This window comes from Ambystoma mexicanum, chromosome 5q, assembly GCF_040938575.1.
Source record: "Ambystoma mexicanum isolate Mex_15411 chromosome 5q, UKY_AmexF1_1, whole genome shotgun sequence".
In the NCBI taxonomy this organism is placed as follows: domain Eukaryota; kingdom Metazoa; phylum Chordata; class Amphibia; order Caudata; family Ambystomatidae; genus Ambystoma; species Ambystoma mexicanum.
The window spans coordinates 417,178,824-417,199,183 of record NC_090933.1 but is presented as its reverse complement, the minus strand read 5'-3'; the positions used below and the strand labels follow the sequence as shown (position 1 = coordinate 417,199,183).

Here is a 20,360-nt window from a genome sequence, read left to right as displayed (position 1 = left end):
GATGTATTCTTCATCTAACCTTTCTACCCCTAAAACTGGCTTTAAAAAGTGCCAGAATTGTCTGTAACTGACCCCAATCGAGTTTGGCTCTGGTGCCTCGGTCCGGACCATCGAGTTGACGAGTGCGGTTCCTGTCAGGCTATGATGAACAAAGCTCTCAAGGAACGAAGAGGTAAATTGGCGGTGGGGGAGGAACCTTTGAAGGCCTCTTCGAAGAGAAATAAGGACTTCGCGGAGTCAAGGGAAAACTCCCAACGTAAATCAAAGAAGTCTAGGTCGAGGAGTCGGTCAAGAAAATGTTCATCTTCGAAGAAGAGGTGTCGCCGATCTCCCTCTTCCTCGTCGTCCTCTGATACAGGGATCACCTATCCATCCAAAACATGATTCCCCTAAAGTATGGGAGGCTTTTAGAGCCTCGATGATGCGAATCTTGGAGAACTTGGGCCAGACCCCCTCGAAGCAATTGCGGGAAGACCATGCACAAGCTCATTCTAAACATGACAGAGGAAGGTCCGAGACTAGACACTCTCATTCCGCGAGAAATTGTCGGGAGAAACCTCTTCAACACCTCATAAGAAGAGCAAGACAGGCCTATCGGTGCATAAACCGAAGGCGACGCCAGACAAAATGGCGTCGGGTGACAAACTGTCATCGAAGTAGATGGTCTCCTCGACGCATCTGTCGAAGACTTACTCGACGCCTGTGTCGATGGAAGAGTCAACACCTTCCTCGACAGTGCTTACATCTAAGGCTTCTTCGACTTTATCGAAGCCAGCGTCCACAATATCAACGCCATTGACTCCTTTGTCGAGGGCAACGTTGATTCCGGCACCAATATCGACGCCTTTGGTGAAACCAAGGTCAGTGCCTTCACAAACCACAGGTAAAATGTTTCACCCTGCGCCAAGAAAATACTCTTTCAAGTCTATGGCCTCTAGTTATGAGGAACAATCCTCTGAAGAGGAGGTTCCCCTTTTGGGGTAAAATATGGTACAAGAGATGTCCCAGAAGAATTAATTGACCCTCAGTCCAAAATGTCTGACCTCTATGACGGTCTACAAACAGCTAGTGGTAGAGACATGTCACCTGAATTAGAATTTGATAGGCCTGACTCTGCTGATCATGCAGACTCAGCATATAGAAATATTATGAACAGGGTGGTGAAGTTCATGGGGTGGAACAGAAATTCACCCACTTATGAACAGGATGACATGACGGACATCCTCAGTCAAGGTCCTCAAAAGGATCCTGTTCTTCCCTTTCACACAGCACTTCAAAGGAAGGTTATGGCCTCATGGGAAACCCCAGAATCTGGACCAGCAGTGAACAAAAATGTTGCTAGGAAATACAGACCACCTTCTTCGGACCCTGACTATTTAACTAAGCATCCTACACCTGAGAGCTTAGTAGTCCAGGCAGCTACATCCACTCGGCAATCTGTATACCCTTCTATTCCCCCAGATAGGGATGATGAAAGAATTGATGCCTGGTCTCAAGATTTTTTCTTTGAGCAGTATGGCTTTAAAGTCAACAAATGTGACCTGCACCCTTGCAAGATTCACTTACAGCATGTGGGATTGTATTAGTGCAGCGGCTGAACACATTCCTGAGGGCAAGGAGCAAGACTGCTTCCTCGCGATTGTGAAAGATGGAAAGGAGGCTATGGGGAATGCCTTCAGTCAGGACAGGACACTGCTGACCGCATCAGCAGGTCCATGGAGTCTAGTGCTACGCAGGTTTGCGTGGCTGAGAAAGGCGGGCTTTGCACCGGATGTGCAGGCCAGACTTATTAATATGCCATTTGAGCAGCAAGGCGGATGAAAGTTTGGAGAAGCTGCAGACCTGTAAGGCGGCGGCTAAGTCACTTAGCGCCTCCATATGACAACCTCAGCAACACTCCTACTCAAGCTCATCTTCCTGGAGGGGTCGTCCTTTTTGTTTTTATTCCTCATTTGGAAGAGGAAAAGGACAGGCCAGTCAATGAGGACAAAGAAAATGTCCTCGGGGGTGGCCGAGGAAAGGGTGCTAGATCATCCCCAGCAGCGGCATCTGTCCCCTCAGCCGCTGCTGCAGCCGCCGCAAAGCCACTCTGAGGCCTTGACCCACAAGACCTTGGTGGGAGGCAGGATCTTCTCAGCATCTGAACGAATGGCGGGGCATTACGTCAGATGCTTGGGCACTGGAAACAGTGGCTCAAGGTTACTGCCTTCCTTTTAAAAAAAAAGAAAAAAGGCCTCAAGACCATCCACCAGAATACAACAGTCAAAATTCCAGATCCGCTCTTGTTTCAGGAAATTTTAACCCTTTAAAGGTGCAAGGGTTGGTATTCCCCATACTTTCTCATCCCAAAGAAGGACGGAGGATTGAGACCCATCTTGGACTTAAGAAACTTGAACAAGTTCCAGATGGTAACCCTTTCTCAGATCCTTTAGGCTCTCCAGCTCCAGGACTGGTCGGTATCAATGGACCTTCAGGATGCTTACTTTCATGTACCGATCCATCCCAAGCACAGAAAGTACCTGAGGTTCGCGATTGGCAGTTCTCACTATCAGTTTCGAGTTCTGCCATTCGGGTTGACCTCCGCCCTAAGGATATTCACCAAGCTGATGGAGGTAGTGGCATCGAGTCTCCGGAGAGCTGGGATTCATGTCTACCCTTACCTGGACGATTGGTTAATCAGTGCACGTACACCCGAACAGGCCCAGGAACACCTCTTACACAGACTGGGCTTCTCCCTCAATTACAAGAAGTCAAATATGATACCACTCCAAAGACTCCAATTCATCGGAGGAGTCCTGGAAACTTCCTCTGGCAAAGCCTCGCCTCCCAAGGTGAGAGCTCATCACATTCTGCAGATGGTAACAAAGTTCCAGAATACCCAGCATCTGCCCGCCTGAGAGCGAGATCCCTTCAATGGACCCTCAGGACTCAATGGTCCAAATTATCAGGGAATCTGTCGGATCTTTTGCAAGTTCTGGCCAGAGCGGCTCAAGATCTGCTATTGTGCACTTGCAAGGACAATATTCTCAAGGGAGAATCTTTTTGGCAACCATTGCTGTAGATGCCAGTAGTGACGGATGCCTCACTCACAGGGTGGGGAGCTCATACCAACGATCTGACAATCCGCGGTCGTTGGTCTCTATCGGAGTCCAAACTACACATCACTTTTGGAGCTGAGGGCAATCAGACTAGCGCTGAAGGCCTTTCTGCCCTCGGTACAGGGAAAGAATGTCCTGATAATGACAGACAACACAGTGGCCACGTACTACCTCAACAAGAGAGGCGGCGTAGGGTCACTACCACTGTGCAGCGAGGCAATGCAGCTCTGGTTCTAGACAATACAAGAAGGAATCTGTCGGCAGTTCACCTAGCCGGAGAGCAGAACACACTGGCGGACGCTCTGAGCAGGCAGAGCACAGTATCCCACGAGTGGGAACTAGCTCAGGAAGTCCTTCAAGAGATCTTCACACTTTGGGGAAACCCCACAAGTGTATCCGTTCATGACCAGTGTCAACAGGAAGTGCGAACTGTACTGCTCAAGGGAATTTCCTCCAAGAGGGAGCCCTAGGGGACGCGTTCGTAGTCGACTGGGAATTTCCACCCATATACGCGTTTCCTCCAGTCCCTGTGATTCCTCACGTAATCGGGAGGTTGAGAAAGTTCAGGAAAACCATGATCCTAATTGCCCCGGACTGGGCCAGGAGGACGTGGTACCCGGACCTTCTGGACATGTCCATCTGCCCTCCACTAAGAGAGGATCTTCTCTCGCAAGAGGAAGGTCAGGATCTCCATCCTGAGGTCAAAACACTGAGCCTTCAGGCATGGTTTCTGAGAGGCTGAGATATAAGGATTGGACCTCCCGGAAGACGTAATGGTGATTTTGCTTTCGGCCAGAAGGCCACAACAAAACCTTTGTACCGGTGTCGTTGGAACAAGTTCAGTAACTGGTGCAAAGATGAGAATGTGGATCCTTTTTTCTATGTGGTACACCTATGGTACTTTCTTTCCGATGGCATTTGGCCAATCAAGGCCTTAGATTGGTACAATAAAAGGATACTTGGCTGCGCTTTCTATTTTTAAGCGCTCCTTAGAAGAGGTATCTTAGTTTAAAATTCCATTGATTGTTCCATTCTTAAAGGGTCTCACTAACGTGTACCCTCCAGTCCCTTTTCAAGTCCCTGTAATTTAGTACTAAAATTTCTTACATGCATTCCTTTCTAGCCTTTGTATTCTTGTCCGCTAAGGCTTCTCACTTTGAAGACAATCCTACAAGTGGCTATTACATCAGCCCGCAGGGTGAGCGAGTTACAGACCCTCTCGTAAGCCTTCTCACACCATCTTTCATAAAGACAAAGTTATACTTAAAGTCAAACCTTCATTTCTACCGAAAATAGTCTCTGACTTTCACTTCTCTCAGAAGATCACTTTGCCATCTTTCTATCCTCCCCCTCATGCAAGTAAGGAGGAAGAAAGGCTTCACAGGCTGGACCCAAAAAGGGCTCTCAGCTTTTACATTTTTAGACTGGCAACATTTAGGCAAAGTGACCAACTTTTCATTGGATGCACCGGCCACAAATTGGGCCTGGCAGTAACGAAACAGACCTTATCTAGATTGATAATTCTAGCAATTGGAGAGTTTTACAGAATGGCGAGTAAAGAACCTCCAGATGGGCTAAGAGCTCATTCTACTAGGGGCATGGTGACTTCAACGGCTCTTCGAAGGGGTGTCCCAGTGCAAGATATTTGTGCAGCGGCCACCTGGTCGTCAATGCACACTTTTGTGAAACACTTTTGTTTAGATTCCACCTCATCCCAAGGGGGTCTTTTTGCTAAGGCCGTTCTACATACGGTCTATGAGTAAAATTAATTGGTACTCCCTCCTCCAAATTTTCACTGCTTTGGGAGTCTTATCTAAGATGAGGAATTCGTGGGAGGACACAATTCATTCGAAGAACAAGTTACTTACCAACTGTAACGTTCTTTCGATTGGATGTTCCTCCCACGTATTCCTCATCGACCCTCCCAGCCTATCCCTCCGTATAGTTTACATAATTTACACTCCATGTTCCTTGAGAGTTTATGGTCTAAGGGGGACGCCTTGTCAACTCATCTGTTAAGAATATCGAAAAAACAGACTGGATGCCAATGGGCGCGGCTCGGGCCATTTATACTACAGATGACGTCGACACTCTACGCCAGCCCTCGAAGGACGTCAACGCCACAACATCGAACACAGCACCCTCTGGTGTCGAATTTTTTTTTCCAAAGCAGCAAAGCTGACGATATGAATATCTAAGATGAGTCATACGTGGGAGGAACATCCAATCAAAAGAACGTTACAGTTTGTAAGTAACTTGTTCTTCTGGATTGTTTTCGTTCTGTTGGCACCAATCTCACAATTTTACTGTAGATTTCACTCTGTATGGATTGAATTTAGCACCCTGGAAGGGGGCGCTGGGCCATCGGGATGCTCTGAAAGGTGGGCTGTATTGTAGGGTAGAAGCCTGCTTTCCGAGCAGCCTGAGTGCTGCTTGCCAGCACCCCCTTCCCTTCACCACTCCTCCTTTCGTTCCCCCCCTCACCTCTTAGCACCTGTGTAGTTCCTACACCCCTATGCGGGTGCTAAGAGTGTTTATTTAAAAAAAAATAAAACGTCAGGTCATCAACATAGAAAACAGATCTCTGGAACGTTGCGGTGCTGCACCACAAGATAAGTTTACTTAAAAAAATAATAAACACCATCAGCACCTGTGTAGGCACCTACACCAGTGTTAATGGTGATATAACCCTTGGTGGCGGGCCGACCCTGTCAGTAACTGCACCATTGCCCGCATTAAGGGACCCTCCCTTTGCTCGGGCCCTTCACTTGGGCGGCAGGACATTACCAACACGGTCTATATCGCCCCATTAAGTCATTACAATTTGAACCTATTTTTCCTAATGTTGCTAGGCACTCCGTATACGTTTTAACCACGATATAAGAAGTACCAGACAAGCAAATATAATTTAAATCTACATGTAAGGATTTACCCACTACGTTAAATATTTTGTGGAATAACAGGAGTTGTTTTATATACAATTATCGAATCTGAAGATTGTATCCCATGTTCGATCCTAATGAAAGCAATTGGTGTACAATTAGGAAGACCTAAAGATCGCTCACATAAATGGCCTTGCAATTAATCCAACGAGCACTGCACTGGAAGATTCAGCATCTCCAACCCGTAAAGTAATGTGGGAATAATGTTCCCTTTATAATAACTTATGAGAGGCTGCAATGTTAATGTGCAGTATTTTACATAGATCTTGCGCATCTCGGCAGCCAGATGAATTAGCTTATCCTGTAGCCTATCCATAATTAGCCGTGGACTTATTGCAGAGTAAAGTGGAAAACCTAAGTAAACAATATGATTCGATATGTTCATGAGCTTATCATTCAGGTACCATATAACCTTAAATGGCTGTTTTCTCTTCGTGCTGACCATAACGCAAGATTTCCCGGCTGTTAGTACGAAGAGAGTGCTCTAGTGCCTTTAATAGAACGCGTCGGCCCAATTGGAGTTAAATCGGAGACCATGATGTCATCTGCAAAGGCGAGTTCTCCTACTGTTGGATTACTAGTTTTTGGAGGAAAGGATTGGGTACATTCCAGAGCGTCTAACATGCATATGGTCTTTCCGTCTGTAATGCCTTGGCAGGAGAAGACCTATGGTCTGGAGGGTTGCCCAGAGCAATGCCAGAGGTTCAGATTAATTCCAAACCTTTTAGGAATCACCTTTTTTGTTTGGTTTTGCTTCATTCAGAAGTTAGTCCACGAGGATATTTATAAAAGGTTTTAATGATCCATTGTGCTCTGTTTGATTACCTATGTGGCAGTTCGTTCCACCTGTTTAATGCCCTATAAGGGGAGGTCAGCTATGGCCCTTTCCTTTTATGAAAGTGGGTGAGCACAGGGTATGCAGCATGCCCTTGTTTGTTTGGGCGGCGGGGTGTGGCATTCTGTTCTAATGGGGCCAAATAGTAGAAACCACACATCACTCGCACATGATAATTTGTCCATTTAATAACACTTAAATAATGTTCATGTGATGCACTCGTTTTATTTGCATATTGGCTCAATGGGGATGAAAGTCCAAACATTACATCTTCTACATATAAAGAAACCTTTAGGAGTCTTGGAGGAGCATGTGCTACGTCGTTTTGCTTCACAACTGCTGCATACACGAAGTCTGTAGTTCGGTAGTTAATTCATGTATATTTTTGTGAAGTATGAGTAGTCTACAGAAGGTCAAAAGTGGGTAAGGTGTTATATGTGAGGATTTTCCTGACTTAGAAATGGTAATGGGAGTATTTTGTGACAAGTCTGAGTGATTCAATAGGGTTATCTACTACACTCTTACAATGACGATTTGCATTTCCAGGAGGAGAGACTCCTCAATCTTATTAATCCTTTCACTTGCTAGATTGCGCACTCTTTTTTATGATACCCACACTCTTAAAAACTGATCTTCATTCTTTGTGTATCTCTTGCATATAACTCTGTACCATAATAGCTCTAAAAGCGTGAATGTGTTCAACAAGTGATGGTGATCTCTCTGAATATATGGGACTGTTTTTAGGCTTTACGTACATCGTAACTTTCATAGAAAAGCATTACAGTTATGAAAATGAAATGGTTAAGTGTTCAGCTTCCATCCTCCTGATGAATGGAGAGGATACAGTTTTTAGTTGCACCGGAATACTTTCAGAAGTTGTCTTTCATGAGATTCAGTAATATTGTATTCACTATATACAATGACCATCTTTACAAAGGTAGGGAAAATGATTAACATATTAACAATCTTATCCATGATGAAGGCGCTAAGAGGCCTGCTTGGAGCTGTCCTATTTCATGGACCTAAGGGGAGAAGAAACATATTACCACAGGCCTTTAAAGGGTAAATATATTGCATGAAATCAAACTCTTCTGAAGTAATCAGCCCTTTATTCAAACCCTCACTCGGTATGCATGTCAACCCAACATGTACTTTCTCGGTCAAATTCTCACCTATTTTTTTTGTAACCAGCCATACCTTGCAATTTTCATTGGACTGCCTCATAGCCACCACCATCACACATGCGCACACACATACACACTCACATGCGTGTGCTCTCCCCTGCCCGCGCTCTCCCCCGCCTTCCCCCACACACTCTCTCGCTCTCTTCCCCGCGCACACTTCCCTGTGCACTCCCCTCCCCCCGTCTCTTCCCCTCCCCCCGTCTCTTCCCCTCCCCCCGTCTCTTCCCCTCCCCCCGCTCTCTTCCCCTCCCCCCGCTCTCTTCCCCTCCCCCCGCTCTCTTCCCCTCCCCCCGCTCTCTTCCCCTCCCCCCGCTCTCTTCCCCCTCCCCCCGCTCTCTTCCCCCTCCCCCCGCTCTCTTCCCCCCCTCCCCCACACTCTTCCCCCCCTCCCCCCCCACACTCTTCCCCCCCTCCCCCCCACACTCTTCCCCCCCTCCCCCACACTCTTCCCCCCCTCCCCCACACTCTTCCCCCCCTCCCCCACACACTCTTCCCCTCCCCCACAGACTCTTCCCCTCCCCCACACACTCTTCCCCTTTCTCTTTCTCTCCCCCACACACACTCTCTCTCACACCTACCCACTGGCTTTTCTGTTGGTGGAAAAGGTTGGCAATCAATGAGGTAAGGCTAGTCTTTCGAGACTGCTGATTGGCGTAGAATCTGTCTGTCATGAGCCGGTTGATTATAAATCATTTGTGGTTCAGGTGAAATGGAAGATTGAGTTTTTTGGAAAATCCTATTGCCAATAACATTTGACTTGTTTGGTGTAGCTGTATGCAATTAAAATCGGAAAGCTTGATGAAAATGTGTTCAACGGTTTAAAGGTTATAATGTGCTAAAAAAAAGAAAGGGATTTTTTTCACAATTTTCTGTTTTTCCCATAGGCTAAATGTGCGTTTATTGAATATGCGCCCTGCCTAAACCGCTGGATGGATTTGCTCCTAATTGTCAAAAAGTTGGGCACAATGTGTAGATGTCTTTTGTTGGTTTGGTGCAAATCTGTCCAGTATCTTTTTTTTAAATGTGGTGGGAATGATTTCCCTTGCATCAAAATCATTGAAATTTCTCTTACGTTAAATTGCAGCAACTGAGGCTTAAGCCACATTTTTTCCATTTATTCAAGACGCTCTTGGTGTAATTATACAGGCGTTTGCTGTAAATTCACGCTGTAAATGGGGTGTCACAAAAAGACCTTTCAAATTGTATGCTAAAACAACAAATATTGCATCCGTACTTTTCTCAGATCCTTATTCTCATAAAATGGGTCACGGACTGGGGAAAGATCTCATGGGGCATAGCGTAGAAACTGACTGATTATATTGAGTATGACATCTGGGATGATATGAAAATAAACAAAACTTTAATTCTGCACCTGGTGTGAGAGATAGTATAACAAAATTCATGAAATAGAGTGAAAAAGAATGTAGTTGAGGTGACGTTAAGATGATGGTATAACACAGTACTTTTGATATTCTGAATGGGATGAAGGCTGCAACACCTTACTCCACTCACCCCCCCCTCCTGTTGCGCAGCCCATGAGCTATGATCTGATGTGCCTTTTGTGACCATCAAGGTTGGCATCCATCGATGGAATGAATCGGCAGTCTGCCAATGTTTTGCACCTATGTGGTGCACCTAAGCAGCCGTCCAGATGTAATCAACCGAGGACTTGTCTCCACCTGATTTGACACTGTTATTCTGCGAAGCTAAAGTCGAAATTCTGAACGTCGAAATCCAAAGATTTTTTTTTTTTTTTAAACTGTGTCTTGCCTGTGATCTCTCGCTGATGATGCGCTTACAGTGATCATGTTTTCCGGCGCCTGGGTTAGGTTCGGGCTTGGCACCCTCACCTCTGTATCTAACATGTCATGATTGTGTATGTGCAACTTGGTGTTCCTACTGTGGTCTGTTGCCTTTTATGGTGCATTGCCCTCATTACATTCTGGCCATTTCAGTGCCTTTCCAATCAAGTTTCTCTGACCATTCTGGCTTTTACCTGGTGCCTACTCTACCCTTCTCCCATGCTGTCCTCTTGTATGATGTCCTCCTCTTGCAGTTTTTGTATGTCCGTTTGTAGCTCTGTAATGTTGAATTTGGTTTGTAATACTGAGCATGCTAATTGCCAAAAGAGTTTAGAAAAACGGATTTTAAAAAACGGCATTTATTATGGTACACCTGTATTATGATTATGGTTTCCAGCACATTGTTATGGGATAGTTAGTTTGTAGCATGTTTTAGATGGTTCTGTCAATAAGATTGGTGAATTAGCTTCGGCCTTGGTGATTGTTTTTATTTATCACATTTGTTCTATAAATTATTTGAATGGGTGGACATGTTATTAGTTATACAGGTTAAGTGTGAACAATAAAACACAATTCTAATAAAAAGGGTTGAAGCTGTGATGTTCTAAGAATCATAGATTTCTTTTTAGAGTAGGTAATGTAGTTTTGGGTGGGGTTGGCAGCCCGGAAAGGCTGCAGACCCCTGTCTGGGCATGTCCGGGCACACGCAGCGCCACGGTTTAAAATGTCCTGTTATCCACAAGAGCTTGTTAAAACCCTTTCCTTTCTTCATCATGCATCCTTCATCCAGTGATTCCTATCTGATGCACCTTATCACTGCTGCTACCTCTACGTCGGAAGGTAAGGTTATTGCTGCCTCCCTCTTTTTCGATTGGCATGCTGCAATTCCCTGAATCCTATTGGCCTCCTGCGTCCTGTTTGCTATCTCTTCGACCTACATTTTCCTGCGCAACAAGTCGCAGGCTCGCTTTCATCTCGCTCCCATTACATCTCTCACTCAACTCTACACGGGAAATGCTACTTGTATGCTTGCCATGCAGGCAACGAAATGGGCCCGGCACACTTCCGCCGCTCTATCTTATCACACCCTCACCCCCCTCCAGGGGCAGGCGCTCACTCTGCAGTTAATGCTCTGTATCACTGCATCCGTAAACCATGGCTAAAGCTAGCCCACCATGGTTGACTGTACCGCCATTGCTCATCTACTGCTACCCAGGACTACTCTCTGAGACCTGCTTCTAACGCCTGGTGCAGCCGATGTAGCAAATCACTGCTTTCCTGTCCCCCTTCTGGCTGGATTAATGTGGTCCTCGCAAGCGCGGTATGGCATTTAGGTTGTTTACCTGCAGACTTACTTCACCCATTTCTTTAATGCATTGTAATAACCCACCCTTCTTACTTTTTAATTAACTTAACTGGATAGTATATAACTTCCTTGTTACCTTTTTAGTCAATGCAACTGGATAACCTGTAACTGCCTAGTAATCACTCATCTTTGCTTTTATGCTTACCTGTACACCTGAAGTTGCCCCTTGCACCAGAATGTACACGTCACCTACTTTGTCTTTATGCTTTCCTGCACACCTGAAGTAGCCTCCCTGTACCACGAGGCGTGGCTTTTCAAGACTGTACACCCACACCTACTTTGTCTTATGTTAACCTGCTCTTCTGAAGTTGGACGCCCCCATGAGGCGTGGCTTTACACGAGTATGCATTTAAGATCCACCCACTTTTTGTATTCACTTTTGCACAGTTGTCACTATATTATGTCATTTCACACTTTAGCCCCTAGATACCTGAGGGTTTTGTGCGCTGCTTTAAATGTAAAAATAAATTAAAATGACCAAACGTGTTTATTGGCTTTATGAACTGCACTCATCCCCTGTATATCTAATGAAAGGTGCGCACTCCAATTCTCTGCATGACCTTCCAGGCCACTGGTGTACTCCTCTGACCGGTTTCTGTGCCAATACACGTCATCAGGGAGGCTGGGTGGACTTGCAGCTCACCGCAGGTGCAGGTGATAAGAATCTGCTGCAAGGGCTACTGGTAGATGTAGTCATCTGGTCAGCAGAGAAAACGGATGCACTAAAGTTTTTAATAGGTTTTCTTTAAGGTACCTTTTTATGCCAGCATATCTAATCCAGAAGTTGAAGAATTCTTGTGCTGTATAAAGAGTTGTCAGGTTCTAGGCCCCTAGCTTTCAGATAGTGCCTCCAGCCAGTCTTTAACTGGTTTAACCACAAGAGTGTGGGAATCCTTGAGGATCGCTGCATTGAGATGTTGAGAAGATTCCTGTGCATGTTTTGCCAGTATCTAAAATGCTGTTCTGTGGGTATTTGACAGTGCTGTATGTGCTAGAAGCTCTTTTTTTTTTTTTTTTTTAAACTAAAGTGGGTTTTTAAAATATGTATGTTTTATTGGGTTTCCATTGTCACAGATTGTACATTTGGAACTAAGAAGTATGCCAACACCAGATGCTCAAAGTTCAGCAATTTTATGAGGGCCTGTGAACAGTGGTCGGCCAACTTAAATATAAATAGGATCTTTCCTAAAGAAATAGCAAAATATAAGATGGCCTTCTTGCAAGGACTTTCCCAATCTCAGGCTGAGTAGTCAGGCTTTCGCGTCTGAGCCGTCACTGTTCCAAAGTCCCAGAGGAGTTACCTCACTCCTCTTTCCAGCATGTAGCAACCCTCCTTCTGCTCCTTTGAGTTTAGGATCAGGCTTTCCGGGGTCCCATACCCCAAGTCTAAACTAGTCCTTGATGTTCTGCAGAACCCCAAGGGGGTTTCTTAGAGCTGGGGTTGGGATCAGCCAGGAGAGAAGGATCAATCCCTACTAGCCTATTTCCCTGACTCTGTTATTCTCACCTACTCTCTGAACTCTCACTAGTCTCCCTGAACCCCACTGGAACCTCCTCCCGCAAGTTGAACATTCCTAGTGCCTATATTGGCCCTCTAGGACCTCCTAATTCTAGCTGACTAGCCTGCTTCTGGCTCCATGCCTCTCTTGTCAATATCTTAATAAAATCTCAATCTCCTCTCTCCTACATTCTTCTTTCTCTTTCAATACTCGTCAACCCCTAGACAATCTTCTTCACTCTGCTCATCTGTTGACTTCTCAACCTCATTCTTCTTACTCTCGCCTACCCCGTCATCCTGCTGATTTGTTACTGTCTCCTTGCTACCACCTTGGCCTGTTGTCGCCCCCTTTCATGCCACTTCGGGTCTTAATTCATCCCTCCAGCATTTTCTAATGCTACTCCTTCCTGGTACTCCACTCCAGGGTCTATTTCCTCCCTTCTTCCATCTGCTCTTGTCTCTTCCTGACACTCCTCTCCTGTATTCACTTCCTCCTTCTTGTCCACTGTTCATACTACCGCCTACCACATCACTGCTGGTTTTTCTTCCTCCCTGCTTTCCTCTGCTACTAATACCAACTTCCACTCCTCTCCTGGTTTTACTCCCCCACCCCTTCTTCCCTCCCTTCTCTCCCCTTTGCCTCTCACCACTTGTCTTCTGTAGAGATAACCTACTCCTCTCCTGTTACTTCTCCAGCTCCTTTCTGCAGCACATTCTTGTCTCCAGTTGCCAAAGTCTCTGAAGCACCTCTCCTTTCTACCAGTCTTCCCTCTCCAGACTTCTCCAAAGAGTAGCTGCTTGCTCCCGTCAGCCACCACAATGAACTAGGCTGCCTGGCTTATATAGCAACATGCCCCCACCAAGATAACAGTGAAAGTATATTGAATAACTGAATTGGTTTGTCTCTGGATAAGATATGTTTATTCACACATCTAATTTAACGTATTAAGTTGACTTATTTCAAACAAGAAGAAAAAATGTATTTCACAGTTAATTGTGCCTCGGTTAATATCTACTTTCATTGTCATCACTGGTCCTCATTTTGTCCAATTAATCCTTAGTCTCTTCATTTTAATCCTTTTAAATCCAAGTTGATATAATTTGTATCTGTAGTCAAATGTGACTTTTCCAGTCTAACGTCAATTTTTCTTGCAATTTTTATAGACTGAGCTGATTTAAATAGATTTCTCAAAAAGGGTAGCAGGCGCCCCTCTCCAGAAAGAACAAGGCATGATATTTTGCATCGATCAATTTAAATAGATCCTTGTGAGGAGCCAAATGGCGAACTACGTGTAGAGGATTATACATTTAAAAGGATTAAAATGAGGAGAAAATATGGGGATTAATTGGACAAAATGAGGATTAATTGGATAAAATGAGGACCAATGAGGATGATGAAATAATATATTAACTGGCAATTGTGAAATTCATTTTTATTTTTGTTTAAAATAAGTCAACTTAATATGTTAAATCAGAGGTGTGAATCAAGCGACAAACCAAATGAGTGATTTGATATACTTTCACTGTTATCTCGAAGCGCAATTCTCTTAACCTTTTCTATTGTCTGGGAATGGTACAGATGGAGAAGAAGTTATTGTGCCTTTTTTGTCTCATTCCGTTTGGTACTAATGTATATGCAACATGTCCCCTCCCTCTGATTGGAATCAAAGCTGATGGTCTGCAGCTGTGAACCTAAAGGGTGTGATGGTTGGGATTGGCTGGGCTCTCTCACTTCCTGGTCATCGGAATGAGGCTGAAGGGGCTGGGTTAAACCCACAAGGGTGCTGGTGGCCATTTGAAACTATTTGTCCATGGAGACGCTGAACAAGGTCCCAGAATGGAACTTTATCACACAATGTAAACAATGCAAAGTATACTAGAAAGGACTTCTTGCAGTACTCAAAATGTTCACTCGCCATTAGCCAGTGGTGAGTGATGATTCACTGTTGGTCAGTAAAAAATGGTATGCTGTTTGCATGTGGATAATTGATGGGGCAAGTGAGTTTGAATGCATGGCTAGTAGCTTACAACTTGAAATGTGAATGCCTACTTATAGTAATTACACAGCAAGTGACTAAAGCATTTTTAGTGATTGCAATGTATCTTTTTCCGCTTTTGAAAGAATTCTGTTTTGTACAACACTTTGATGTCCAAGCTCTAGAAAGCTTTTTAATAACATAGCTAAGTTTTTAAATCTGTAAAATGCACCTCATGTAATAAGCCTGCTCAATTTCGAACAGTGGTTGCAATATTCATTTGTCGGTAATATGAGTGAGTTAGTGTGTTTTTGTTTTGTATTTCAGATGCCCCTCCTGCTTCCATAATTTACTAAACCTCTTCTGTGAGCTGACCTGCAGCCCAGATCAAGTCCAATTTATGAATGTGACCGTAACCAAAGACCTCCCAGTTCCTGATACAAACGAGACAAGGCTGAGCATCACAGAGCTGGAGTATTACATTGGGAATCGTTTTGCAAATGGTTAGCATACTCATTTATGTGTCTGTAGCAGTCAACTGGGCCAGTTACATTATGACCACCTTCAGTCTAATTAGTAGCGTTCTGCATGCTGTGATTGTGGACCACTGCTCATAATAATTTTGGTTACATGTGCCCTTCCAAAATAATTCAAGTACAGTTTGATAAAATGCCAGGATTCCCTGAAGGGTTACTCTTAACTTGTAGTCAATAGCGATGCATGCATGAACTGTGCTCTTCTGAGTGCCTTTACCGCTTTCATATGGCATCCCACCAGCCTACGGACATTTCACACTCTTTCTACCTTTGTCCCTTTTGCTCAAAGTAATACATTGTTTATTGTTATAGACACTCTTCTATCAACCAATGTTTCATCTTTGTGGAGTAACTCATAATATGTTGAGGAAAGGACTTCTCTGTAGTGGTACATCCTGTCCACCTTCCCCCATACTCATGCATGATTCATGCCTGACTACCAAGAATAGAACATTTCTCCAGCATTGGATCTTTCATGGATTCACATGCTTAGAATATTTCCCGTCGTCAGACTGGGACCCCTCGGTACACATATATAGCCTTTTCCAATAGGAAAACGTCCGACACTTTTGTGTCCTATCTACGTCCTTTTAGGACCCGCCTACGCATGCTCTGTAGGCCGTCCCCGTATAAGAGGCCCGCCCCCGCGGTTCCCCTTCAGATTTCAACCGTCTCCAAAGTAGTGGGATCTCCTCGTGTTGTCCTACTGTTTTGTACTAGGTTGCGTCATTGGATTTCGAGTAATAATGTCCTCTGTGCCAGGTAAAGCGCTGTTCCGTCCATGCGCGACATGCGGCTTAAAAAAGGTTTACGAGGGGGACGGACGTATGGACTGCATATATTGCCTCCACCCTCACCATTCGGCGGATGCCTGCGACATATGCAAGGGGTTTTCTCAAAAAACCCTCAAAGACCGGAACCGACGCCTGGTGGCATGGCTGAATGATGGAGCGGGGGCATACCCCCCCCTCGGAGGTGGGCTCCACACAGTCGGCGAAAACATCACGCCGCGCGGCCTCGTCGGAACCACCGCCGTAGAAATCTAGACCGTCGGAAAAAGAGTCGTCTGGAAGTCACTCCACTAGAGACTCCTCGGCAAAGAAATCATCCTCATCAAAAAAGCATGAGAAGGAAAGGAAACCCTCCTCTGACGATCATCACAGATCGACCACGAGTCGAGAGTCCAGTAAAAGCGGGCACAGTGTGGAGAAGGCGGGACCGCCGAAACCACCTGCGAAGTCTTTGTCGTCGACGGCGGTCCGGTCATCGGCCGCCTCCCTGCCACTGGCACAGGGGGTATCCACCGTCCCGTCGACAATGGCGTCGACGAGGGCCTCGTCGACGGGGTTCCTACAGGAGGCTTGGAGGCCTGAAGTCTTTGACCCGACCCCCCCGGAGCCTTTGCTTCAAGAACAAGCTATGTTGCTGTCCTCGGAGGACGAGAACGAGAGAGTTGCCGGCCCAGCAGACCTAGGGCTACGAGCGGCTTGCAAGTCGTCGACGAGGGCATCCGTTACACCGGTATCTGCCCCTCTCCTCAATCGGTTCTGTCGTTGGATATTCTGTCCACGCTTCAGTCCTTGTTGCAGTCGTTGGACCAGCGACTACCCCAGGCAAGCCTGCCACAGTCACTCGTCGACGAGCCGGGCCCGTCCCGTCAACCGACGCACCCACGCACGCCAATCTCAACACTGGTACAGGAGGAAGGTGAGCTACCAGATTCGGAGTCTGACAGGGGAGCCATGTCGGATATCTCATTATCCCCCTCCAGGGATCCTACCTGGGAGTCAGAAGCGGAGTTGGAAAACCCCAGAAGCCCAGCTCACCCGTCCCCTCCGGACGACATTGCATCATTCCATTCTATGATGGAGAAGGCATGCAAAGAATTTGGTCTGTCCACAGAAGAACAGAAAAAGGATTGTTTTTTGTTCGACCACATGGGCAAGAGAAGGAGGTCGGTGTTCTCGATACCAATACTAGACCATGTATGGAAAGAGGGGTTGCAGACAATGAGACACCCATTCTCAGAACCAGCAGTGAAAGGACGCCTAGAAAAGAAGTTTAAGGCTCCAGAGTCGACCCCCAAGTGTTTATCCTCCCAACCAACACTGGACTCGGTGGTGTCGGCGGCAGCAGCGAGGAAGGCAAAGGCACAGCACAAGTGCACGACGACTCCTGAGAACGAGGCGAGACGCCAAGATGCCTTTGGCAAGAAAGTGCTCTCCGTGGGAGCGACCACAGTAAAGGCCGCAAACTCTCTGGCAATTGTGGCCAGATACGATAGGGAGATGTGGCACAGACTAGCTCCGCTGCTTGACCATCTTCCAGAAGAACAGAGAAAGGTGGCGATGCTACTGGTCCGAGAGGGTGAGGAAGCCTCAAATCACGCAATAAACATTGCGGTGGATCTCACTGAGTCAGGCTTCAAGCAAGTCAACAATGGGGTGGTATTGCGTCGACAGTCATGGCTTAAGTGCACCTAGTTCAGGCCAGAAGTGCAATACAAGGTCTTAGATATGCCCTTTGAGGGAGACCTTCTTTTCGGTGAAAAGGTGGACGAGGCCCTAAAAGGGATGAAAGAAGATTCGGACACGGCACGTTCATTGGGTGCCCTCCAGAGTGGCAGAAGTTACAAGTCTTTTCGTCCCTTTAGAGGGGCTTCAGGTAATTCAAGATTCTCTTCTGGAGACAGATCCTTTGCCAGATCGGCTTACCCCTCCCAGGGATACCGACGTGCCTCACAATCGGCTAACCGTCGACGAAACTTCCAGTCTTCCAGAAAACGACCATCATACCCATCGTCGTCGAGAGACAAGCAGAATAAAGATCAGCAGTGACATACCACACTCCGTTCTGGGGGGAAGAGTTTCAGCATATGTCGACGAATGGGAAAGGATAACGACGGACCAATGGGTGCTAGACACCATAAGAAACGGACACTCTCTGCAATTCAAACACAACCCTCAGCAAATTCCACCTGCGTTCACCGCTCAGTCCCATATGAAGGTACTGCAACAAGAGGTTACACTCATGTTAGCGAAGGGCGTGATAGAATTAGTTCCAACATCACAGAGAGGTCAAGGAGTCTACTCAAGATACTTCGTCGTAAAAAAGCTGAACGGCAAATGGCGTCCCATTCTAGACTTACGTGATCTCAACAAGTCCTTAAAGAGCCTGAAATTCAAGATGCTCACTCTGCAGGAGGTGATCCGCGCAGTTCAAAAGGGAGATTTCCTGGCGTCCCTGGATTTACAGGACGCGTATTTCCATATTCCAATGTGTCGGAAACACAGGAAATTCCTACGCTTTGTAATAGGGCGAACTCACTTCCAATTCCCGGTTCTTCCTTTCGGGCTCAAGACCTCCCCCAGAACGTTCACAAAATGCCTGGCTCCAGTGGCTGCCTGGCTAAGGAAGCAAAGCCACCACGTATACCCATACCTCGACGACTGGCTGGTAAGGGGATCCTGCCCAGCGTCGACCAACACAAGTCTGCAAGCCACCATGCAGCTTCTACAACGGCTAGGATTCGCCATAAACTTCGAGAAATCCTCTCTGCGGCCATCGAGAACGCTGGTATTCTTGGGGGCACAGTTCGAGACTCAGTTAGGGCTGGTGAAACCTTCCCTCGACAGGACCTCAAGACTCATTCAACAAGCGGCCCAACTACGGCGAAACACCAGGATCTCAGTGAGAAAGTATGTTTCGGTCCTAGGGTCCATGGCATCCTGCATCCATCTGGTGAGAAACTGTCGACTATTCATGAGGCCAGTCCAAGAATTCCTCGCGGACCGATGGACACAGGCTCAGGGATCGTGGTCGGACAGGATAACCGTCGACGACGACAAGCTACGTCGGACCCTTCAGTGGTGGCAGAGTTCCCACAATCTGAACAGCGGTGTGCCCCTACAGGAGCCGGAGTTTCAGAGCACCATAGTTACGGATGCGTCCCTAACCGGATGGGGAGCGCACATGGGTGCTCTCCAAACGCAAGGTCGCTGGTCTCCAACGGAGTCACTCCTACACATAAACGTACTGGAACTCAGAGCGGTACGATGGGCTTTGAAGGCGTTCCTACCACACATCAAGAGTTCGCGAGTGCGAATACTGACCGACAATACAACAGCCATGTTTTATCTGAGGAAACAAGGAGGGACACGATCAAGGACTCTTTCCATAGAAGCCCAGAAAACATGGCATTGGGCAGCGAAGCACGGAATTTCCCTCGTGGCTCATCACCTTCCAGGAGTGAGGAACGGCCAAGCCGACTCCCTCAGCAGAAGCAAGGCCCAGATATACAAGTGGGAAGTGGACACGGGTCACTTGAGGAAAGTGTTCGAGAAATGGGGCCAACCCCCTCTGGACGCCTTCGCTACCAAAGACAACAAGAAATGCAAGCAATTTGCAAGCAGATGGCCCCAAGAGGGGTCGGTGGGGGAGGCGTTCTCCTTCCCTTGGACGGACATGTTCCTCTATGCTTTCCCCCCGTTTCCCCTCATACGGAAAACAATACAGTGGATACGCAGATACAATTGCCGGGTGATTCTAGTGACACCATACTGTCCGAGGCAACCGTGGTTCTCAGACCTCCTCCATCTGTCGCTGGAACATCCCATAGCGTTTCCGAAAGTCCCGTACCTTCTATCCCGGGACAGAGGCACGGTGTGGCATCACGACCCGGACAGTCTCAACCTTACGTCCTGGCTCCTGACGTCTCGGAGTTCGGCGCCTTAGACATTTCAGAGGATTGCCAAAAAATTCTACAGGCGGCTAGAGCCCCTTCTACAAACAAATCCTACTCCTATAAGTGGCGGAGGTTCTGTGAGTGGTGTAAGGGGCAACAGGGCCTACAACCGTTGTCGGTGACGCCGGAACAAGTTCTACCTTACCTGCTTCTCTTAGCGGAGAGGGGATTATCCTTCACATCGATAAAGGTGCACCTGGCGGCCATCTCGAGGTTCACAAGGAAAAGGCAGTCGTCTCCTCTATTTAGCGACAGACTTGTAAAACACTTCATGATGGGTTTATTTCGAGCTTTTCCCCCGGAAAAACGTTTCCCCCCGACTTGGAGTCTCAACACAGTGTTGGCAGGCTTAATGAAACCGCCTTTTGAGCCTATGGCC

General features: G+C 46.7%; 1 protein-coding gene across 1 annotated transcript in view; it reads left to right on the top strand.

The window, feature by feature from the left end:
* NPC1 (NPC intracellular cholesterol transporter 1) overlaps nt 1-20,360 on the top strand; it is an 847,233-nt gene that overhangs the window by 286,276 nt on the left and 540,597 nt on the right. The window contains exon 4 of the mRNA XM_069620902.1: nt 15,029-15,204. Coding sequence (XP_069477003.1) covers nt 15,029-15,204 — 176 coding nt within the window. The remainder of the gene's footprint in view (nt 1-15,028; nt 15,205-20,360) is intronic.